Source organism: Ipomoea triloba, chromosome 10 (genome assembly GCF_003576645.1).
Source record: "Ipomoea triloba cultivar NCNSP0323 chromosome 10, ASM357664v1".
In the NCBI taxonomy this organism is placed as follows: domain Eukaryota; kingdom Viridiplantae; phylum Streptophyta; class Magnoliopsida; order Solanales; family Convolvulaceae; genus Ipomoea; species Ipomoea triloba.
In genome coordinates, this window is record NC_044925.1 from 21,418,197 (window position 1) to 21,442,155 (window position 23,959).

At 33.3% G+C, this 23,959-nt stretch overlaps 4 protein-coding genes across 5 annotated transcripts; 2 read left to right on the forward strand and 2 right to left on the reverse strand.

The window, feature by feature from the left end:
* Positions 1–5,745: 5,745 nt before the first annotated feature.
* On the forward strand, positions 5,746–11,405 carry LOC116033599 (P-loop guanosine triphosphatase YjiA-like). Its single transcript, XM_031276351.1, has 10 exons — positions 5,746–6,156; positions 6,870–6,935; positions 7,128–7,308; positions 7,469–7,665; positions 7,965–8,015; positions 8,100–8,191; positions 10,319–10,428; positions 10,597–10,691; positions 10,842–10,946; positions 11,127–11,405. The coding sequence occupies exons 1-10, from the start codon at positions 5,809–5,811 to the stop codon at positions 11,262–11,264; spliced, it is 1,383 nt and encodes a 460-aa protein (XP_031132211.1). The 5' UTR covers positions 5,746–5,808; the 3' UTR covers positions 11,265–11,405.
* Positions 11,406–13,547: 2,142 nt separating this feature from the next.
* On the forward strand, positions 13,548–16,033 carry LOC116032056 (phosphopantothenoylcysteine decarboxylase subunit VHS3-like). The gene is made up of 3 exons (XM_031274446.1): positions 13,548–13,884; positions 15,447–15,493; positions 15,598–16,033. Exons 1-3 carry the CDS (start codon positions 13,771–13,773, stop codon positions 15,929–15,931), a joined length of 495 nt encoding a protein of 164 aa, XP_031130306.1. The 5' UTR covers positions 13,548–13,770; the 3' UTR covers positions 15,932–16,033.
* Positions 16,034–16,286: 253 nt separating this feature from the next.
* Positions 16,287–18,044, reverse strand: LOC116031963. Its single transcript, XM_031274340.1, has 3 exons — positions 17,958–18,044; positions 16,612–16,890; positions 16,287–16,413 (listed from the first exon to the last, which is right to left on the reverse strand). The coding sequence occupies exons 2-3, from the start codon at positions 16,873–16,875 to the stop codon at positions 16,306–16,308; spliced, it is 372 nt and encodes a 123-aa protein (XP_031130200.1). The 5' UTR covers positions 16,876–16,890; positions 17,958–18,044; the 3' UTR covers positions 16,287–16,305.
* A 616-nt stretch (positions 18,045–18,660) lies between these two features.
* Positions 18,661–22,162, reverse strand: LOC116031667 (calcineurin subunit B-like). Of its 2 annotated transcripts, none has more exons than XM_031273930.1 (7): positions 21,841–22,162; positions 21,558–21,639; positions 21,329–21,453; positions 21,076–21,172; positions 20,750–20,859; positions 19,078–19,152; positions 18,661–18,959 (listed from the first exon to the last, which is right to left on the reverse strand). In XM_031273930.1, the coding sequence occupies exons 2-7, from the start codon at positions 21,625–21,627 to the stop codon at positions 18,909–18,911; spliced, it is 528 nt and encodes a 175-aa protein (XP_031129790.1). In that variant the 5' UTR covers positions 21,628–21,639; positions 21,841–22,162; the 3' UTR covers positions 18,661–18,908. The 2 variants fall into 2 exon arrangements, with proteins under 2 accessions (XP_031129790.1, XP_031129791.1); XM_031273931.1 differs by lacking the exon at positions 21,841–22,162 and adding an exon at positions 21,717–21,831.
* Between the last annotated feature and the right edge of the window lie 1,797 nt (positions 22,163–23,959).

A 23,959-nucleotide genomic window follows, 5' to 3' on the forward strand; every position in this document is an offset into this window, starting at 1 on the left:
CTAAAAATATAATGTTCACGGAGTAAACTCTCATTCTTGTGTAATAATTCACAAATCACATTAAGAATACCATATGCAATGAGATCGACCAAGAGAGAACTGAACTTATAATCTTCTAGTACAAGAATCATTCTCCACCCATTTGAACATCTCTTTCAGAGCTTATTAATAGCTATACTTTGCTTGGTAGCTGTAGAGCGGAGAGTTCAATTTTTGCTAATATAAGGCGGCGATGGTTAAATTGGCTACAATTTTACCTTACACATCAGACCCCCAAGGTAGAATAGGTGAAATCTCTCGATCGAAATTGTAGTGCAATCCTATGAAAGAGGAAATGATGAAAAATTGCATCATCAAACATTAACATAGAACTATAATTTTTAAGTTCAACTGAAAAGATAATTAGTCAAATATAACAATATAAGAAAATGTTAAAACACTTACGAATTTACTTACAAATTATACATATATATGACTTAATTACAACATTCGATCATAAACTAAACACTTAGTATTTATTTTGTTGATTTACCTACGATTTTTTCACAAGTACATTTAATGTTAGGTGGGAGTTGATTTAATATATACAATTAATAAAGCAAGAAATTGAAGGTGGACGACAAGAACAAGTAGACAGAAGACAATGTAGCATCATTGTCCAATTCACATCAGCTTTAATTTTCCAGCAAGGCCATATTCACTTTCACTCTATTGATTGTGATTTGTGATGGATGGGCTGATGCGAATAGGATGACACAGGTGTTTGCTAATCTAAACTATTTCCTTTTCATGCATTAATTATTTTCATTTCCGCCCATGAAGATTTTGAAACATGTGACTGTTCAATATCTAACTTTATTACTATTAGAACAAGGACAATATATAGTTGTTTAATTTGAAAACGAATGAGATTTATCTTCATCTCCAAATCAAGGGAGATACTTCTTTGTCTCTAGGCTAGGAATGGAGACAAAGATATTAATGGAGATTAAGAATTCTACTTCGTCTCTAGACCTATAGACAAAGAAGATAGAGAAAGATTTTTCGTTGATGATTGCAAAAATAAAATTAAAAAAAATCATTTAATAAGAGAGGAGAGACAATCATGGCCAAATTTAAAATTTAAGTCACAAGGTTTTTTTTCGTTGTATAATATATTTGATATTTGTCACATCATAATTTACGGATTTTAACGAAAATGTAATTAGCAAAATATGCTAATTACATTTTTTATAGCGAAATCTAAAAGACCCATTACCTAATGGTATTAATAAATTATTTAGTAGATTAATTCAAGACAATTGAGTAGATATATGAAAAATGATATTTGATGTGACATTTACATCACTTCAAAATTTATTTATTTTTATTCGTTACATGTGAAATGTTTTGTTTTTTTTTTCAATCAGAATGAGGGGGGAGATCCCAAAGAGGATAGCGTAGCTAGCTTCTCACTCGCACTCTGCGCATATTGGATGCATCCATTTGATCACTAGCTATAAGCTCATCGATCCCCAAGAGGATGGTAGTACACTCTGCCCAATCCCTATGGTTGTGAGTGCCAAGCTTAGCTAGGGGATCGATCGCCATGTTCTGTTCGCGATAAATACTTTGAATTGTGATTCTTCAAATCTCTGTTTATCCACCGTTAGCTTCTTCAATGTGAGTTCTCATAGGGCCTCGCAACGGTTCCCTCTTGTGGATCCATTGAATTATCCGGTTGGATGGTTAATTGAAATAAAGAATTTAATTAATATAATAATAACATGTTTTGTGAATAAATATTTGCGAGTGATTTTTTTAAATAAATGTAGTATGATCCTTCATTGTGCCCCTATGAGTATTGCTGAAGTGAATACTGCACACTGATATTGCAAGTATACTCATGTGAAATCAAACATTACATCCATCTAGGTAGGGATGTCAATTCGGGGACGGGGATGGGAACAAAAATAGGGGATCGGGGATGGGGATGGGGGCATTTTTGAATTCCCGCCGGGGACGGGGGCGGGGATGGGGAGTACTCTCCTTGCCCCGCCCCGTCCCCGAATATATATATATATATATATATATATATATATATATATATATATATATATATATATATATATATGTATGTATGTATGTATAGTCACACAACACACCCATATGTATTACTTTGTATATAATATATATAATTTTACAAGCATTCTTGTCATGGTATGTCATGCTTATGAAATACATATTTAGATAACATGTTTAATTGTAAAATATTGAATACTACTTTATGTTGGGGATGAATATATATGCATTATTTATTTAAATGTTTTTAATGTTTAATTTTTAATTTTTTTTATAACTTATAAACGGGGAGGGGATTCCCCGCCCCCGAATAATCCCCGTGGGGATGGGGATGGGGGGATTTTTCCCTTCCCCGGTGGGGATGGGGACTGGGACGGGGAATGGGGAAGAAAGTCGGGGGTGGGGATGGGGGGTATGTCCCCCGCCCCCACCCCGCCCCATTGACATCCCTACATCTAGGTGGAGCAATAGTTGATGGTTATTGAAAATAAAAAAAAATGGTGGGTTAGTTTTAATAGTTTTAAAATTGATCATGTAATTTTTTTATCACTAAAACCCTCTACTATTGATGAATCTTAATGGATCTCCTTCATCACTTTTTACCGAGGAGTTGTTATCATTTAAACCCATGAGCAATCCATTAATATTTACCTTTTGAAAAAAAGTTATGTTTTTTGTTATTATTATTATTATTATTGATAATGTGAAATTCACAACAACAACAAAAGTATTTGTTAGAAATAAAGTGTAATTAGATTTTGATAATACAAATAGTAATGAATCAAGAGAATCTATTAATATAAGCTATTCAACGTTTATGCCAATCATTCTGAGTGGGATATGACTCAAATTAAACTTAATTAATTGTGACATTTTTTTTAGAGTACTAGTGACTTTATTACAATATAGTATTTGTTAATTAATTGTGACATTATTCGTTATGAAAAGTAATAATGATGCCATCAAATCACAAGTGATGCAGGATATTTTCACAGTGAGTACGGGTGTTATGTCGGTCTCTGGGATTTGGGGTTATGACACGTAGTATGCAATCGCAAGCAACTAAACACTAGCATAATGAAATTAACAAGAAGCTAAGCAATTCGTAACAAGCCAGTGTGAGTGTCAAACACAAAATGCACTCATGCATATAAGTGTCCAAATTAATCAAGGCATAAGTTTCTTTACTAGTAAATTTTGACAAATCTGATCTATTAATGGATGAATGATCTTTTTTTTTTTTTTTGAATACAACTAACCCTATTACATTGTAGTAACACAGAGAGTTAGTATTGCCTCCACTGAGGCTCGATCTCATGACCTCCCATGGAGAGCCACTACATGCTATCTGAGTACAAGGTGATTGGCGCATGGAGGAATGATTTGAAGACTAAAAGTCTAAAAGTACTAGTATCTATAAATTATAATATAAAAATTGAGCCAATTATATCTATATAACTTGAAAACTAAATTAAAACTAAATTGTGTTTTTTTTTCTAAGAATATTATTATTATTCTTTAACAACAAGCACTATAGCGGATCATTATTGTGTGGATTATGTTCTACACAACTGTGTGGACCATACTATCAAATAATGTGTATTTAGTACAAAAATAATGTACTTTTAGTATATTAAAAACATATATTGTATTCAAGAAAAATATTTTTTTTTGAGTACTATGACTCCGTTACAATAAGTATCTGTTATAAACTGAGTACCACTAGACCACAAGGTCTCTAGCAAGAAAAGTATATTATTTGAGTACTAAAAGTACATTATTTTATATAATGTACATTCAATGTAAAAATAATGTATTTTTAGTAAAATGTGCTTTTTGTTATCGTCCACGTAGCATTGTGTGGACAATAAGTAATTTGCGCTATCAAGCCTATTGGGTTATGCGGGCTATTTGCTGCTGTTGGGTTTGATTTCTTGTTGGGCCAGAGGAATAAGAATTGGGCTCTGTTAGAAGCCTGCTACATGGAGGTTTCTTAGGGGCAATTTAATAAAGGAAGATGTCATCTTTTCTTTTTTCCTATTATTTTTTAATTTTAATTTTCCAAATGAAAATAAAATGTTCAAAATATGGTTTCTTTTTGTCCTTAGAAATTTTGCATGCCAGACATGTAACACTTTTCAATAGTTGGTCACCAAAATTTATGCCAAAATATTCCCAAAGAAGAAGAAGAAGATATTCACAAAAGTATAAAAATGAGTAACACTCCAACAATTAGAGACTATTATTGAAAATTAAAATGCTATTTATCCTCTTAAATTTTCCTTAATAACTTTCCTTCGTAATGTGTCTTATATTCATTAAATATCATGAATTAGCTTACATCACATACTTTTAATTAACTAGTTTTTTCTACGCGCTTTGCACGAAGACTTGTGCCAAATATTTAAACCCAACTAGTAAATTATTTTGAAATAAATATAATGCGTTTTTTTTTTAGTTGTCGAACTTTCATAAATATTTGAGTAAAATTTTTGTTATGTATGTATTTGAAATTAACACAAGAAATTCAAATTCATTGTGATGAATATATTCCACTGTAATTTTAAGGGTACTCATTGTTGTATTACAACTTTTTTGTCTTTGAAAATGAATAAAATTTGTTTATATATATAATATTTATTTATAATTGTAGAATTCATATTAATATTATTGAAGTAAGAATTATAGAAATGATTTTTTTTTTTGAAATATGAATTATAGAAATGATAAATTACTAAATATAACTATGGTAATATTTAATTAAAATCTAAATGAATTAAACTTTCCATTGAAGAATGTAAGAAAAAATATTGTGTATGCATGTGCATGGTAATTATAATGTGAAAAGGTAACAGAAGTTATAACGGTAGGGATATTTTTGTCCAAAAAATTATGTAGTACAATTTTTATAGCATAAGGTACAAAAAAAAAAAAAAAGAAAAGAAAACACGGACATAAACCAGGGGTATAACCTGAATTGAAACTTATTATGTTTTTAGATTAGAATACTAAATAATCTAATTAGATGCTACCACATAGAAAAATCGGAAGGAAAGTTTTTAAGAGAGATTCCAACATTACTCTATTAAAAATAAACAAGTTATTCAATTCAAACATTTCATTCATTTATCAACTATTAATTCATTTATCAACTATTATGTAATGTGATGGCACATCTGTTACCATTTCAAATGAATTTTCACAAGATTGAACCTCGGTGGTGGGGGGCTTGGATTCTTTGGACTGAGAATGATTGAGAAAGAACAGAATATATACTACATTATAAAGAATAGTGAGTATTTAAAAAAATTATGTATTTAAAAAAATAGCTAATCGACCGACTATGCGACCTAGTTAGTGCCTAAAACTCTAGGCGGTCGAAGCTTAAACGACGTATAAGTGACTAGTCATCCGGTCGCCTAGACCACTGAATATGATGATACGCTAGGCGATTGATTGGTCGATGCCTGGTGCTTAGGCGGAATTTTTACATCACTAGCTATGAAGAGATGATCTCGATTCAGTTTTGATTCAATTTTGATTTTGAAGCAGCGATTCTGATTTTGAACCTACCTATCGAACAGAATTTTAATTTTAGAAGTATTTTTTATTTCTATTTTTATTTTATCAGATTATCAGAAAACGGATACTTCCAAGGTCCGGATAAAACCGCAAACGGAGTCGCACACACAATACCTAAAAATCAACTAAAACCTCTAAACCCCACACGCCACTCTACCAGTAGCTATGGCTTCCTTCTCGATAGACATCGCCACTACCTTTCTGGGGATAGCCAAGCGGCAGAGGGCTCCAATTCGCGGCCTGCGTGCTACTCTTCTTCCTCAATTATGGAGAACCGACGGTGCTCGAAGCCGCTTTTTCTTGACCACTTCAGCATCCTCAGTTCGTTCGGGAATTATCTCTGCTGCTACGCTCAGTTACTCCCCCAAATCGAGGCGTTTCTCCCGGAGGTTCACTGCCTCTGCCGCCACCACTTCCACCCCGCAAAGTGAAGATTCTGATGTTTTGACCAAGATTCCTCCCGATAATCGGATTCCGGCTACTATTATCACCGGCTTCCTAGGTTCTGGAAAGGTATTCTGTTGCTATTATTGGTGTCACTGTAATGTTTGTTTCTCAAAAACCTAATTGGATGCTTTTATTATGTGTTTTGAGTAAAAGGGGAAATGAAATGCCCTTTTTGGTGGGCTGGGGGAAATTTTTATTACAAGTTCTCTAGGCCTAATGAACACAGGAGTTCAATTGAAGTTAATAGATAGGAAGCTGGATGAATGCTATTGTAGGTTCCTTTGATATGTCGAAATTATATTTAAGTGCCTATTTGAACCTTAAAGGAGCAGTATGGATTTTCTGCATCACATAATGGACTCTTAGCTGATACCCAACCATTCTGAGAATTCAGATGTATATCAAAGTTACATGTAGTCACTTCTCCATTTCGTAATGGTATGGGCCTTGTGGTTCAGGAATCATTGGAATGTATTTTTTGACAAGGCAATAAGTCAAGATGCAAATGGAAAAGGAAAGTAACTAATCAATCAAGCTATTGCCTGGTAAATAGCTTGATTGATTGGTTACTTTCCTTTTTCATTTGCATCTTGACTTATTGCCTTATCATTTTTTTTTTCTATCCTCTCATCATCTCTCTGTATATGACCTGACTTTCATTCTTATGCTCTGTGCTTAAATAAATAGGAACAATGTTAAATCAAGATGCAAATATCTGTTACTCTTAAGTGTGTTAATGACTATTGCACTAATCTTTGTGTTTCCTTTGTCATTCACAGACAACATTGCTAAACCACATATTGACTGCTAATCATGGAAAGCGCATTGCAATTATTGAGAATGAGGTTAAGTATTTGGTTGATTGGTTATTCTTCAATGCTGTACGGAATTGAAAATTGATGATGAATGTAGTAAAATGTTGAGCAACATTTTCTTATTTTTATTTGTCTAACTTCTTCAAGTTTGTATTTTTAGACCTCTCCTCTTCTGGAAATACTATAAGCTTCTAAGTTTATACCAAATTGTATATAATGCAGTTTGGTGAAGTGGATATTGATGGTTCTTTGGTTGCTGCAAAAACTGCTGGGGCTGAGGACATTATGATGCTTAACAATGGATGTCTATGTTGCACTGTCAGGGGTGATCTTGTTAGAATGATTGCAGAATTAGTCAGTAAGAAGAAAGGAAAATTCGATCATATTGTAATAGAGACAACAGGTAGAGAAGCTAATGAGAATAATATGGGCATCACTGTCTAATTGTAGACGTGTGACCTAATATTAACTTTTCTCTGAACTAGTTATTTTGCTTTCACACTGCCTTTTGTGTACATTCTACTGCCGTCAATAATGCAAAACAAATTTTGCTGACTCTGAAGGATTGGCGAATCCAGCACCAATTATTCAGACTTTCTATGCTGAGGATCAAGTTTTTAATGATGTTAAACTAGATGGCGTTGTCACATTAGTTGATGCCAAACATGCTGGTCTTCACCTGGATGAGGTGAAGCCAGAGGGAGTGGTGAATGAAGCAGTTGAGCAAATTGCGTATGCTGACCGTATCATAGTGAACAAGGTATATCTATGTTTTGTATGATGTCTTTTGTTGGATAGGTGTATTAGTGTATATGCAACTTTTTTGGTAATAAAATCTACAGAACCTAATTGAGATGCCCTTAAATTTTGGACATTTTACTTGTTTATGCCACATTTCTCTATTGACAAAAAACTTAAACCCATATGTGGATATGTTTTTTCTACAAAGGTTGTATGTCATCAGAATATGACAATATGTGAAAGGGTATATAAGAAGAAAATAACTTTATAGTTTAAATTATTCTCCAGTTTGACTAATGTTTCTTATGCTGTTTCCAGACTGATCTGGTTGGTGAGGCAGATGTGTCTTCCTTGATTGATCGCATCAGGGTTTGTATTCTGTTAAATTGCTCATCTTGAGAATTATTTGTACCTTTGATTTCATCTATTAACCTTTCACTTGGCTAAAAACAGAGAATAAACCAAATGGCACACATGAAGAAGACTCAGTATGGAAAAGTTGATTTAGATTATGTTCTTGGTATTGGAGGCTTTGATTTGGAAAGGTTTGTTTATCCCCTTTATCTACTGAAGGGTTCCTCTGCATTAATTTGTTTCTCGTTTTTTCTTGGTCATCGGTGACATGTTTACCTTGTTTGCTACCATGGAGTACTAGAAAATTATAGATACTGATGTAATATGCTTATATGCCTTAAAATCTCTGTTTGCTTTTGGATTATGATAATACGACACTGTCTTGCAAAAAAGAAAAAGCGTAGAAAGACTTGAAACTTTTTGTTGTATGCGATGGTAGTATGGTACGACTTAAACTCTCCTGTTTTCTTTCTTATTCGGGTTATAGTTCCCTGGAATTGCTCTCTGGTTCTTATTCCTCATGATGTCATTTAAAGATAAGTCTTCCTTATATATGACTGTACTTCTTGGGAGTACATTTTAGACTGCAGATGAGAACTCTAGGGAAGAAGTTTTTATGAATAATTCCCAAAGTAATTATAAGTTTCTTTTTCAAGTAATTTGACACTAAGGGGGGTGTATTCAATCAAAAGACTTTTAAAGACTTTCAAAGACTTTTAAAGTGATGGATTTTAATTGACTTTTGTAGAGTTCTTGTAGACTTTCATAGAATCTTTTAAATTTTCATTAACTTTGTAAGAGCCTATAAATATCCGTAAAACAAACATTTATACACTTTTAAAAACTTTTTCATATTAAAAAGTCAACAAAAGTCATTAAAACTCTAAATTGAATACACCCTTACAAACATTCCACAACTTCTATTAATATATATTATTGAGTCATTTCCATTTTTGGTCCTACTGTTATTGGGGCGTTACCAATTTTAGTCCACTTCATTAATTTTTGCCACATTGCGGCCAGTCTTATTTAGTCCTTGCCACTTTTAGTCCACCGTTAAAATTTTTGTTAAATAATCGTCCAAAATAGGGGTATTTTGGCATTTTCATGCTTTGATGATCAACTTTACCATTTGCAGTGGTTTTTCTTACTATTTTCATCCAATAAAGAGGTCCGGCGAAAGCCATGGCTTTGTAATGTGGCTCACATGGCTTTCGCCGGACCTCTTCATTGGATGAAAATGTGTAAGGAAACCCACTGCAAAGGGTCAAGAAGATGACCAAAGCATGAAAAGACAAAAAATACCCTTGTTTTTTACGGTCATTTGACGAAAATTTTAACGGTGGACTAAAAGTGGCAAGGACTAAATAAGATTGGCTGCATTGTGGCAAAAATTAATAAAGTGGACTAAAATTGGCAATGCCCAAATAACATTAGGACCAAAAATGGAAATGACTCTATATTATTTATAATTTTCTTACAAAAATAAATATTGATTGGCATAAGTTGTAACTATGCCTACGCAACAATGAAATTCTTTTAGTTACTAATCTTCTATTTCTATCTTTTACTAAAACTAAATTGATATAAACTAGGAGGAAAAGTATCATTAATTTTCACTCTGTAATACAGGGAGATTTTTTTATTATTTTTTTTCCATGAAAGTTATTAGTGTAACTTCTAAGATCTTTATCAGAGAAATAATATTGCTAGTTGCTATGAAAGAATGCTGTTAATACTCTTTTAGTTTAATCTATGTAACTAACAGAGATAATTTCTTTACTTTTATGTTACTCTTTGATACCAAACATTTTTGTGATCTCTTCATTTGTGGCATTGAAATGAAGAGTTGTTGGGCCGTGGAAGTTCTCATTTGGTTACTATATTTCTCAGCTTGAGTTTTTGGAACTTTCACTTATGGGCAAACTCGGGCATATTTAACTTCTGCAAATAGGCTGAACCTAGTGATTTTCATAAAACAGTTATTGTTAATTGCTCAATTTCTATTAATTGATACCTTATTTCATTTTTTGTAGTCATTGACTCATCAACTTTCCTCTGATGTTATTTCTGCTCAAGTCTTTAATACCTTTTATTGTTACTTAATATGGTTATAACAATTTGTTCATTAATTTAAGGGATGAGTTCATGTTGACGGCCCGTCTGATTATTTTCTATGTTGTCATCATGTAGAATAAATAGTCTCCTAGTGTTTATACAACTATTCCTGCGGCATGGCTTGCATTGTCAATTGCTTTTCAGTTGATTCCCTTTGTTTTGTAGTATTTCTTGTGTAACCTTATTTTTTCTCAATGCAGAATTGAAAGTGCTGTTGATACTGAAAGTTCCAAGGAAGACCATGATCACCATCATGACCATGAGCATGACCACCATCATGACCATGGGCACGACCACCATCATGACCATGGTAACTTGAATAGGCTTTGTTCTACTGTTTGGCCCAACTGGTAGTATAATCAGAAATAAAAGTCAGGAAACTTTGTTTACCTTACTTTGTGGAGTTCATGAGGGAGGTGTGCTCCTGTTGTAAAATGTTATCTTTTACATGCATATTGACTTCTCATTACTATTGCAGAACATCATGATCATCACCATTCTCACGATCATACTCATGATCCTGGTGTTTCGTCTGTCAGCATTGTTTGTGAAGGGATCTTGGATCTTGAGAAGGTTGGCATCTTGATCTTTTTTTCTCACAGCTATTCATTTATACCTAGTAATTTAAAACTGCTGTGATTAAGTTCTCCCGCCTTTACATAGAAATTATACAAATAATAATGTAGTTTTTCAACTAAGAAGTCAAGATGTTTTAATTTTCAGGCTAACATTTGGCTGGGAACTTTGTTGATGGAAAGGAGTGAAGACATATATCGGATGAAAGGTCTTTTGTCTGTTCAGGGAATGGATGAAAGATTCGTCTTTCAGGTTATTGAATTTTCTGCTTTTTTATTTATATATATTTTTCTTCATTGGTTTCAGTAACTGTGGTGGCAAAAAGTACCCTCATATTTAAATTTCTTTAAAAAAAAAATAGTGGAGTAAAAATTGAGTGCAGCACGCAACATATTGTAATTGCTAGTATATATGTTTTACATGGCATGACAGGGAGTGCATGACATATTCCAAGGTTCCCCAGACAGGCCATGGCTTCCTGATGAACCAAGGATTAACAAGGTTGTTTTCATTGGAAAGAACTTGGACTCAAAAGAGCTAGAGCAGGGTTTCAAGGCTTGCCTGCTATAATGTAATTCCATTTGCAAATTCTCAAAAGGCAAATGAAAAGTAAGCGATTTTAACGATGGTGACCTTTGTTCGACATGTATAAGACGACACAAAAGTTTTGGTACTTGGAAATAAGAAATTAAATTTACCATGCTTATTTCATTTTCTTTGTTTCAGCTGTCTATTTGATCTTTTCCTGACTGTAAGGCTGTATGCATTGTAGTCCTGCTTGTTCTTGAAGACAGCCTGCCAGGTTTATTTACATGTGCAGTTGCTGGATTATTGTTGAACATGTACATCTAGGTAGATGTGGAATATATTGTGGAACCAATTGAAAAAATAAAGAGTTAATTCAATTTTAGGTCCTAGATGAAAATTCACTTTTAAGTCCTTTTTTATTAGAACATTCACTTTTGGTTTTAGTATTATCGTGGCATGATCATTTTTGATCTTTTATCAACAAAGCAATTTAAATATCCTTAAATACAAGGGCATTTTGGTCTTTAATTATGGATTTTTTTCAAAAAAGTAAACATAAAAATATAACAGTTCGATCTATTTTTGTATAAAAACAATTGAAATGTCTTTGTATTTAACGACATTTCAACGATTTTATTGAAAGAGGACTAAAAATAGTCAAGCCACAATATAGTTATACCGTGGACCATGGTCTTAAAACGGCACCATTTTTTTAAGTAAAGAAATGACTGTCGTCAAATCTGAACGGACTCTAGTTCATCTCAAATATTACTATCTCACATTTGTTTTTATATTATTAGATGAAACTTTAGTTATACCAAAATGAAATTGTAGTTGTATTGAAAGGAAATTGCAGTGTATATAAAATTAAATTGAATAACAGTTTCACATATTTGAGTGTATATTGTCCAATGAAACTGTAGTTATATTAAAATGAATATTGTAGTTGTATTGAAAAGAAACTACAGTGTATATAAAATGAAACTGAATAACAATTTCACATATTTGAGTGTTAATGTTGAATGAAACTGTAGTTATATCGAAAAAAAATTGTAGTTGTGTTGAAAAGAAACTGTAGTGTATATAAAATAAACTGAATAACAGTTTAACATATTTGAGTGTATATTTTCCAAAGAAACTGTAGTTATATCAAAATGATATTATAGTTGTGTTGAAATGAAATTGCAGTGTATATAAAATGAAACTGAATAACAGTTTCACATATTTGAGTGCATAATGTCGAATGAAACTGTAGTTATATCGAAAAGAAACTGTAAATATGTTGAAAGGAAACTGCAGTGTATATAAAATGAAACTTGTTAACCATATTATTATTCTCTTTATTTTATTGTTTGTATTTTATGCTCAGTCAATAATATACCTAGTCAATACTGTATTAGCTAGGGAATAGGAGAGTTCAGCTCATATAGGACTCTTCTATTATCACTCTGTTTACGATTAATCATAATACCAATTGTTCATCTGGTATCAGAGCTGAATATGTTATACACACAAAGCTACGTTTTGCGGAATGGCGCGGAATGGGTGCCGTTTCTGCCGTTTCTTTTCATTAATCAAAACAACGTCGTTTTGATGTATGAACTACCATGCATTGTGCACCGCTGTCCACAATAAAATTTGCAACCACAATAATAGTAGGACTAAATGAGGATGTTCTAATAAAAAAGAACTAAAAGTGGACTCGATCTCACCTTATAGGACCAAAAATAAAATTAACTAAAAAATAAAATACTATCTTGCATTGGCTGGCTGTTGATGCGGCTGTACGAGTGGATAGGAATATGGTGGGCATTGGTTGGGTTCTTCGTGATCATGGCGGAGTATTGCTAGTTGCAGGTCAAGTGGGCCGTTTGGGAGCCGTTATGCCAAAGGAAGCTGAAGCTTTGACAATTCGGGAGGCGCTAAGCTAGTTAAAAAATCAGAACTATGTTAATTTGATTGTGGAAACAGATGCACAACAGGTTGTTACAAATATGCAACGTTTAAATCTGTCCCTTTATGGGTTGCTTTGCATGATATTGATATGAGTTTATCTATGTTTTCAAATATTTCCATTTGTTTTGTAAAGCACCGGCTAATACTCTGGTTCACTTATTAGTTAGGGATATTAGTTTAGTTGTGGTGAGTCAATTTTAGTGTGATACCAGCCCATCTTTTATTTCTAATGCGTTGTGTAAAGACTTGATTTGCTAATGAAGTTTGTGTGGTTTTGGTTTAAAAAAAATGTAATAATTTACAACAAAATCATATAAATTGTGACTTTCAGTTTAGAAAAACATTTTCATATCCAAATTGCTGGCAAATGTCAAACAATGAAATGCATTTTTGAACAAAGTCGCATATTTTCGGCTCCGAAACCTTAAAACCCTAAGAAGTCTGTTCTCCCCCGGCCCGCCACCGCCAACACAGGCTCTAAAACAATCAAACCCTCGCTCTTCTCTGCGTTCTAAAGCTTGATCAATCTGCTTTTTCTCTGCAAATTCATTTACTCTCTTGTTCTGTAGTTTCACAGTTCCAGTGAATTGTAATGGAGGTTGAAACACGTTTCTCCAAATCCATTGCATTGGATGAGATGGTTTGCTCTGCAGTGCTTGAAGCAGCTCTTACAGCTCACAGGTCGCTTGTTTCGCTTCTCCTCCTGGTACACTATGAACCCTTTGGTCTGCAGGCTTTATTTTTGTGTTCTTTTATTTATAATAATAATTAAAAAAAAATGATTTGGAATTATATATTTTGATGTATTCTATGCGCCTGCTATTCTCGAATGCTTTGATGCCTTGTGGATTTGAATTTTGTCTTTCTTAATCAAAAGTTTGTAATTAGCTTGTCTTTGTTACATCACCAGAAGGAAATATGTGGGCTTGTGGAAATTCTTGATGTGGATGGCTTTGCTTTTTGCTTAGAAAGTCCCTTTAATTGGGTGATTCTTTTTGTGCTTTTTCTTATTGGGGATATTCATTACTTTATCAAACCTTTTAAAAATTTCAAGTTCTTAGGTTTTCTTTAGCAAAAAGAAGTGAAAAGAAAAAAAGAAAAAATGATCAATTGAGCTTAATTATAGGTTGACTTGTTTAGAACAGGGCATCATTGTAGTAATGATTAGTACAACGTGTGCACATTTAGAAGTAGTCAAATAGTTCTAGGGATTTCGTGGAGCTCAATTCTTGTTGCTTCCATATTTTGACAACCCTTTGGATTAGCTATCATAATTGGGAAATGAACTCTGTTTTGAGCTCGAGTTATTGTTTTACGGAGTATAATATATTGCCGCATTGGGGACTGAATTGAATTGTTTTTTTTTTTTTGGTTTCACAATGGGCTTGAAGGTTTCTTTCGGTTTTTTGAGAACCCTTTTAATCTAGTTTGGAAAAGTTAAAAAAGGTTTTCTTTTATGTCATATCAGACTATTAAAGAGCTAAGTTGGTTGCAAAAGAAGAAAAAGATATTTTCACTAATTGAAAATTTTGTAGAGTACATTTTTCACTACCAATTGGGGATTTCCTCCTCCACTTTTGTCCTTTTTTACTTTACCCGCATTTTGTTTGCCAGATGCTTAACAAATATCCTGTTGTCTTTGCCCTAAATTAAAACTGATTATATATGGAGTTAATGACCATAATTGTCCCTTGACTATAGTGAAATTACCAATTTGGTCTCGACTACAATTCTTGCCTAATTAAGTCCTTAACTATGAAAACTCTACTCAATATAGGAGAATAAAATTCCATTCATAAGTTCTTAAATCTGAGAGCAAAACGATAATTTCACTTCTCTTATTTGTGCCCTAAAAAAACACGGAGACTTCATGGTAATGATAACGAAGAGTAGGGTTTTCATAGTTAAGGACTTAATTTGAAAAGAATGGTAGTCGAGGACCAAATTAGTAATTTAACTATAGTCTAGGGACGATTTTGGTTGTTAACTCTTCTATATGGCTTGGACTGTGTATTTATCATTCTACATTTTCCTACATACTTTCTAGATCTGGCATAGTTGGAGTATCATTGTGCTAGAGATCTATATATGTAGTCAAAGTAGTAAATTAGTTTTTGAAATTGGATATGCATCATATAATAATGTTTTTTGGGAATTCTTAGCTTGGCTATGTAGTTGTGCTAGGTTTGAAACAGTTTTCAGTGTGATTCTTTTTGTTATTTGTGCTTCTGTTGGATAAATTTGTGCTGATTACTGGTGCTTTTTTAGAATAAATTTATGTGCTCGTTCCATGACCTTGTTGGAGTAGAGAAGAGGTAAATGAAGATCCTATTTCGTCGTTAAATTTGAAATTTGTTGTGCTTCATTCTTCGTTATTTGCATTGCAACAACAAAATCCTAATCTCGAATCATATTTTAGATTTCCATTGGGTGGTCTGAACAGCGCTACAGTGGCAGAGGCTGAAAACCAAGATATGGATGAAAGTGATGATGATGAGGATGAAGATGATGATGACGACGATAATGAAAGTGATGATGATGATGATGATGGGGATTCAGAAGATGATGATGACGACGATGATGATGGAGATTCAGATGATGCGGTTAGTGATGGAGGAAGCAGTGACGATGACGATGACGATGACGATGACAATGACGATGATGAGGAGGAGGATGGTAATGATGACGAAGATGATGACGACGATGATGAAGAGGAAAAGAAAAACCAACCCCCTCCAAAAAAGGAAAAATGAAAGCAGCATTATTCCCCTATAACTTTTCATCCATCACTTCCCTCTAATACAACATTGGATATTTTTGGCCATAGCAATAAAGAACATATTCATTTTTTGTCACTCTTTCTAATTGATTTGGTTACAAATCAGTCTTATACTCCCTATTATATGTTTCATGGATTCATATAATGCCTAGGAGAGAGGATTGCTACAATGGATGTTAACGCCGGGACGGGTCCCGTACCATTAATAGGGATGACAATTCACATTCGTCTTGTGGTACTTGCTCGCACTCAACTTGTGTGGGTTGAAATGTAGAAGTCGAGAATTTTAAAAACAGCAGAATAATCATAATATACATTAAATAATAAATGTTTAATTACCTTATTAATTTAATCATTTAGTAAAGACGGGATACAACTTTCAATTCTTAAACCTCTTGTGACAATTGATGGGCTTGAGAGTTGGCTTAGAATTTGCGAAAGATCAGCTCTTTCAACCTGTCATGTACATGTACAGGAAATTAGTGTCATTCCTGGCAAAATTGGACATAAAACTTTTTCTTACAAAGTTAACAAGAGATGAATATCCATATTATAAAATTTACTATTTTTTTAAAAAAAATTAATAAACTTGTGATAAAATTGAAAAAATATCAATATTTTTTAAATGCAAAGTAAAGAAGAAACAGCAATTACCATTGGATGTTGGCCTTCCCTTTCTTGAAATTTGAGGTGCAAAGAATTGTGCACAGCTTGAAACCGTCTGCATATTGCAGTGATTAGCTTTCTTCTTTCTTCAACAACTTCCTTGAGGACTTGTCCATCTTCTTCAAGAATCCTCAATCTCTCCGAAAGCTCTCTAACAACTTCTGCACTCACCAACACATTATTCTTCCTAGGAATCTTTGTTTCAGAAGTAACCTTAGCACTATAATCAGAACTTGAACCCTTCAACTCCATGTGTTCTTCACACCCCTGCATTGTTATTTGTTTAGGTGGACAACAAAAGTATACATACAGAGCCTCTATTTATGATTGCTGTCTACAAGGAGTTCTATATTAATTTGATCATTAAAAAAAGATGTATTAGAGTATGAGTAGAATTATATATAGTTTTGAGTATTGCTAAAGTTATTTTAAAGTAAATAAAAATATGTATTTAAAGTAAATGAAAATATATTTATAAGGATACAAAGAGTCCCAGTCAGGATATAAATGATATATTTTTAATACAGGGAGATGTAGAATGAATTTTAGTGTGCCTAGAATACAGAGTTCTAATAAAGGAAGGCGGGGACCTAGACAGATCAAAGATGTATTAGAGTATGAGTAAAATTATATGTATGATTATATGGTATTATAGTTTTAATGAGTTTATTTCACTTTTGGTCCTTTGAGATATTTTCAGTTCATCAGTTAATTTTGATTTGTCTACTTTTAGTCCTAAATATGCAAAGCACCCTCACATTGTGAAAAGTTTATCAAACCTTACATAATTGCATTGGATGACATTTTAAATTAACATAGAATATTTTTGTAACTCGAGAATTAAAAGCAGAACAATTCAAAGAGCTTGCCTCTCGTCCGATATTGTAAAATGACTCAAGAGGTGTATGATAAGTGAGGGCTAAAAGACCAAAATGGTGAATCTTCTCGAGATAATGTGAAGTTCTTTTTAAAGTGAGAAATCTCAAACTCCACTAGTAAGAACTCTTTCTTGATTTTATAATAACTTTTTTAACACTTATAATTTTGAATTTTGAAAGTTTAAAAGACCGCTCTTTCATAATTCGTATTCATACTAGAAATTAAAATCGAATGAACTTTTATCCTTTCCACATTAGATTTGGAAATGCTACCATAACAAAAATGGAATAAACTTGTTAAATATTATAGAGTTTGGGACCACATATAAAGGTAATTATAAGTCATAGATTTCATCAATAATACATACATATTTTTTGGTAGAATATAATATGTTATATCAAAGTATTTGTAGAATTGTAGTGAGACAGAAGATAGATGAAATCATGGTTGCTTACTCCAGAGGACAGCAGAGGAATGGGAGAAGTTGAAGCAGATCAAGGTCTATGTACTACATAGATAGGATAGCTTGAAGGGGACAATTTACTTGCCACCAAAGAGAACAAAAATGTAGGAAGCTTCAATTTATGGTACATTTTTTTTTTTTTGAGTACTACTGACTCTGTTACAATGTAGTATCTGTTCTGTTCATAGCTATTTTCTCAACCTACTGTAGCACAAAGAGTCAACAGTTGCCTCAGTTTTCTCTGAGGCTTGAAACCACTCCCATCATCCATGTGGAAGTGTAAATCGAGACACCGGGTGTTACTAGACCACAAGGTCTTTGACCAATAATAGGAGTTTTTAGAAAGTTTATTGTTAGATTTTCGGTGAGTTAGATGAGAGAGAATGTAAAAGTATGTTGCAAAATTGTAGAATAGAAGATGGTATGCAATTCACTCACCAGCAATGCCCAACACCCAACGGTCGCGTAAGCAACTTTTTTTTTTCTTCCCTTTTCCTTTTCTTCCCCTATCCCCCCCCTTCCCTCTCTCCTATTTGGCAAGAAAAACTCTGGTAAAAAACCATCCATTACAAATGCTCTAAGAATTTAACCTATTATAGTCACAGGCTAAGAATATAACCTATTATAGTCACGGGCTAAGAATTTAACATTTTAACCTATTATATGCTAAATCTTGAAATTTTGTATATAGAGGGTGAAATGACAATCCCACAAACAAACCATATCTTTCAAGAGATTCACAGCAAAGTATGTGGAAGAGAAATGGAGAGATAAATTGGCAACAAAGTGTATGCAACATAAACAAGGTAAGATGTATACATTGGATATGAATGGCATCAACATCAACTCCTCATGAACAAGGACAGCCTTTATTATAAAAATTACATGCTGCTCTTTCTTGTAAATGCTCAGTTGTTAAGGTAAAATTCCAGTAACTGCAGAGCTAGTCAACTGGGATCTCCACCTCCATCTTCAAACCGGGGTAGTCGAACACCTTAACGAAGAGAGAATTTAAAGAAATATGTAAAAATCGTCCAACGCCCGAAGTTCCATGCTAAGAGTGTAACAGCGTGATAATTTCAAAAAGAGATGAACTTGAGACGCATTCAAACCTTAATGAAGTCATCCAAATACAATAAGGAGTCTCTTGTATAACCAGCCTCACGAAGAACTTGGCTCAATACATTCTACAAAACACAAAATAGAACATGTTACGAAATCGTCAAATCTTTTTACGGGACTACTATACTTTAGGGAAAGAAGGGTGACACATAGGGGCGGATCCTGGATTTTATTTTATTTTATTTTATTTTTTTTGAGTGGGGGCGAAGTTCAAATAAATTCAAAAAATATGAAAAGAAAAAAAATATCAAAATGCCTCTCCTTGTGAAAGTGAGCTAGAATAAAGCCCCTCCCCTCTTGTGAAGGGGTAGAAATAGCTAAAATAAAGGGGAGTTTTGCTGGTGGGACTTGATCCAACTAAACATTTAGTAATTTATATATACATTTCGTTTTTATATATAAGTTATTGCTATATATATATAATTTGGTTCATATGAGAACCACTATCCAAGTGAGAACCTGTGGGCAAATCCAAACCATCGATCTGCAAGATCTGATGGATAGAAAATCAAGTAAAAGAAGAGCGGGACATTTCAATAAATATTACAGACTTTTGAAACAAATCCAAACCATCGATCTGCAAGATCTGATGGATAGGAAATCAAGTAAAAAAGGAGCGGGACATTTCCATAAATATTACAGACTTTTGAAATTTGTAATATTTATGAAAACGATCCTATCCTTTTTTCTTTTGGTTTCTTTATTTTCAACCGTTAGATCTACTAGAACAATGGTTTAGATTTGTCCTGGGGCATGGTTCTCATGGGAGCCGGTTCATAAATTTTAAAACTAAGAAAGAATTACTCAGTATTATTTTAAAAGATGTAGTGGAAGCTGTCTTTAAGTGTAGACTTTCATTTCATAAAAAAATAATTGTCTTGAACGTAAACATTGTAGGTTAGATCTTGCATGACATTGTTTTCCAGAGATTTTCTTATGGAACTAAATTATTATGCAGAGAAAAGGCTTATAAGCAGGGGTAAGGGGGAACAAGCTCAAAGTGAGGCATTTGACATTCCTTAAGAACACGGAGGAATATAGCTTAACACTGACAAGTTTTGGAATGTGAAAACCAGTGGAGGGAGGCAAGTAATAGGGAAAACATAGTAACATATGAACACAAGACTCGATTTCAACTACAATAGAAAAATCCATGTAAATACAAGTATATGCTCAAATTAGCATTTGCATTCAGACGAGAATAGGCGAATAGCATTTGAATTTTTTTTTTTAAGTCCCTTATTGGGAAGTGGCAGATACTTTGTGAAGTGCAGTAAAAATGCCACAGGAAAGCTCAATAGATTTCTCACAACGTAAATGCATTTGACTCCCTAATTAATTTAGAACTGGAATCAGAAAGTTCTCAGAGTACTTTTGAGGTCGACTGTAACTTATTACTTATGTAGTAACAAAAATTACAGTACTATCTTTTGAGTGATTTCTTAATATGTGCCAATTAAAATAATTCTCACAATAAGTTGCTTTTCAAGCATGGATGAATATATGACAGTTTGGATTACAAATCACTACATAGGGTCACTACAACTTGGCAAAAGGGCTGCACTTTAAAAACCTTATTAAATTTTGGCATATTTAATAAATTACTCATGATCTTTTAGATGCATTAAAAAAAATTGTAAATTAGATTATGATGGTCAATACCTCTCTTTGCTCATCAGACATGAATGGTCCAGTCAAATCCTGAAGCACTTCCATTATGTTGTTGAAGGAGATCTTTCCATTGCCATCAGAATCATATACTTTGAAGATAACTAACACATAAATTGATTTGATCCAAGTAAGAAAACTCTCTTATAGCTATTAGATTCAAGTAAAGAAGAGCTACAAAAAGCCAAGAGGAGGGAATAGAATATCAAATGAATGCAAAATTCAACACTGAACAAAAAAGTGCAACAGAATCTTTGCTTGAATGAATAAATGAAAAAGAGTATTCACATACAGAGAGAAATTAAGAGCAATTGACTTACGTTCAATTTTCTGTTGCATGCTTGCTTTGGCACTGAAAGCTGACAAAAATGCCACAAAGTCCTTAAAATTCAATCCATCCACCATCTTAAGCAATCTCTGAATACTCAAAAATATCAAATTCTCAAAATTAGACATCAATGAAGGAATAACCATAGACCACACAAATATATATGCAGAATAAGAAATAACATTACTTGATAAGAAAAAAATGCTACTACCAATGAAAATACTAATTTATTGCAAAAAATCAACCTGAGAGAGTGGGTTCATAGCAAACTCAGGAACTGATAGAAACTCATCAGCTGAAATGAAACCCTTTGCATTCCTATCAAGTTGGCAGAACCTCTCATACAGTGACACTATCTCTTGCTGAGTAACTAAGATTTAACAAAGCAAAAAATTTCAGTGACAAAGTGAAAACCATAGAGGGAATATAAAAGAGAATTAAACAGGAAGAAGAAGATGAATAAAACAGCCTTACAAAGATGGTTACAGTGATCTTGCACATCTTCAATATCATACTGAGTCAGCATAGAAGAAGCATTACCCATCGCTAAATCTCACTGAAAATCAATTTCTCAGAAAATTAGCACACACCCAGTCTATAAAAATCAAATCTCTTGAACAAATTAACGAATACCTAGTCTTCAAAATCAAATCTTTTGCCCTACTAAAGAACACCACCCACTCATCAAAATCAAATCTTTTGCAAAAAGGAGTAGAAAATTAAGTTCCAAAAGAGATAATGGACTAAACAAACGCACCTGCAATTCCAAGACTTGTTCTTGTTTGAGTTAAGGATAAGAAAAATGGGAGATCAAAATTGACTGATTGGGGGTCTTATGCGATGATACTCGCAGACTATTGGATTGGATTGCGCTTTTTGCTTCGTCAGCCTCGATGTTCTGAAAAGTGACCGCTGTTTTGCTGGACAAACATCCAAATTTACAGGGGATTTCATGTTTATCCCCCTATACTACTGTTCTGGATCCATGCCCTGGAACTGGTTCGTTGATCTCCTCCTGCTTAAGGATTCGTTTGGATATAACAGACGGAACAGGAAGAAATACAAATAAGTCGTGAGTTAAAACATTTCTTTTACATTCTAAACAAACAATGCCTTAGGTTTTCGGCTGCCCTACAGACCAATTATTATTACATGGACTATTGGACAATAAATATCAGTTCATCGATACATGTATCATTTTTGTCATTTACTATTAAAAATTTTAAATTAGATGAATGACTATTTAATTTGTATCACATTTGATCTGACTATTAACATTTTCAAATTAGGTGCATGACTATTCAATTTGTCACATTTAATTCTGCCGTTAAATTTTTTGGCCAAAATCACCGGTGACCGGCTAATTTATTTAATTTGTATTTTAAAAATTATTTTAATAATTTTTGTTTTAAAAATTATTAAAAAATTAAAAACTTAAAAATAACAAATAAAAAATAAAAAACGCATTTCACTCCTCACCCTCTTCCTTTGTCACGCCCGGCCCATCTATTCATTATGTCATCGAACTTAATCAAGTCGGCATGTCCTCACCAGAGAAGGCGACCCAGTGGTCACATTCTCCGGTGATTCATTGGCGATCGTTCAATGGTCGCCAATGACTTCTGTGCCAAAAATATGGCCTTTGTGTGGCGGAAATTCGATCGGAACCCTAGTGATCTGTGATACCAGGTCACTAATCGATTTTTGAACTTTTTTGCACCAAAATACAATATTGATGGGTTTAATTGCTATTTTAAAAAGTTTAGATACCTAATTAACTTCTTAAGTAAAGTTCAAGAACTTATTTGACCATTTTCCATTTATATATTGATAAAAGAGATTAAATGACAAGTGTTGCGAGATATTTAGAAAAACTTACCATTGTATAATACAAAACAGCTTTTAACAGCTTGTTTGGGAGATGTATGCACACTTAATCACAACTGAAGAGAGGTTTAGGTCCCCGAGGGGACATCCGATAAATTCGGAAAATTCAGAGAACCCCGAGGGGTTTTCAAAAGAAAAAAAAGAGAGGTTTAGGAGAAGTAAATTAAACTTGAGTAATAAGTGTAACTAGATCTACCTGTTGAAATTAAGAATGGTTTTCTTTTTGCAATAGCTTCTACAAGACCAATATTATCTTCTCTCTTTGATTTGGATTTAAAAATGGAGATTTGGCCTTGAAGAAGTTGATGAAAATGGTGATTCACTCCGCAGGAAGAAGACATTTTTAGTTAAGCGAATGACCGACTCCACAATCCGAAGAAGGAGCAGAAGAACAAATTGGAAAATTGACCAAGTGATGTATGTGAAGAGAGCTTACGTTTATTTGGGAGATGAAGAGATCCGACCGTGAAGAGAGCTGATGAAGAGATCTGATCGTGAAGAGAGTGAATGAGGATGATAGGGTTTCCTGGAGTCTCGTGGATTAATTTAGGGTTGGAGAAATAAATCAGTATTCACAATATATATATATATATATATATATATATATATATATATGTGTGTGTGTGTGTGTGTGTGTGTGTGTGAAGAATTAATCCACGTGTGCGACATGTCAGCATTAACTGGCTGGGTTGGGAACAAAAGGAGCTAATTGAGTTTTTTTTACCGGTTTAGGGGAGTTAATTAGAGCTTTTTTAACTTAGGGGAGCCAATTGTACTATTCGCTTGACTTAGGGGACTGATTGACACTTTTCCCAAGAAATAAGAATCAGTTGTGAGTAAAAACATTTCTTTTACATTCTAAACAAACGACGCCTTAGGTTTTGGGCTGCCCTTGAGACAAATCATTATTACATGGATCATGGACCACACAACTATGTAACCATAAATAAAAAGTACATTTTTAATATATTAAAAGTATATTATTTGTG

What these genes read in the sequence shown, in the direction of transcription:
- LOC116032056 (XM_031274446.1), top strand. Translation starts at nt 13,771, where the DNA reads ATGGAGGTTGAAACACGTTTCTCCAAATCCATTGCATTGGATGAGATG. An exon ending in TTGTTTCGCTTCTCCTCCTG is followed by an intron (nt 13,885 to 15,446) that starts GTACACTATGAA and finishes GTGCTTTTTTAG; the next exon opens with AATAAATTTATGTGCTCGTT. An exon ending in CTTGTTGGAGTAGAGAAGAG is followed by an intron (nt 15,494 to 15,597) that starts GTAAATGAAGAT and finishes ATCATATTTTAG; the next exon opens with ATTTCCATTGGGTGGTCTGA.
- LOC116031667 (XM_031273930.1), bottom strand. Translation starts at nt 21,627, where the DNA reads ATGGGTAATGCTTCTTCTATGCTGACTCAGTATGATATTGAAGATGTG. An exon ending in CATGCAACAGAAAATTGAAC is followed by an intron (nt 20,860 to 21,075) that starts GTAAGTCAATTG and finishes TTTATGTGTTAG; the next exon opens with TTATCTTCAAAGTATATGAT. An exon ending in TGTCTGATGAGCAAAGAGAG is followed by an intron (nt 19,153 to 20,749) that starts GTATTGACCATC and finishes TGTGTTTTGTAG; the next exon opens with AATGTATTGAGCCAAGTTCT.
- LOC116033599 (XM_031276351.1), top strand. Translation starts at nt 5,809, where the DNA reads ATGGCTTCCTTCTCGATAGACATCGCCACTACCTTTCTGGGGATAGCC. An exon ending in ACCGTATCATAGTGAACAAG is followed by an intron (nt 7,666 to 7,964) that starts GTATATCTATGT and finishes TGCTGTTTCCAG; the next exon opens with ACTGATCTGGTTGGTGAGGC. An exon ending in CGACCACCATCATGACCATG is followed by an intron (nt 10,429 to 10,596) that starts GTAACTTGAATA and finishes TTACTATTGCAG; the next exon opens with AACATCATGATCATCACCAT.
- LOC116031963 (XM_031274340.1), bottom strand. Translation starts at nt 16,875, where the DNA reads ATGGAGTTGAAGGGTTCAAGTTCTGATTATAGTGCTAAGGTTACTTCT. An exon ending in GGGAAGGCCAACATCCAATG is followed by an intron (nt 16,414 to 16,611) that starts GTAATTGCTGTT and finishes TGTACATGACAG; the next exon opens with GTTGAAAGAGCTGATCTTTC.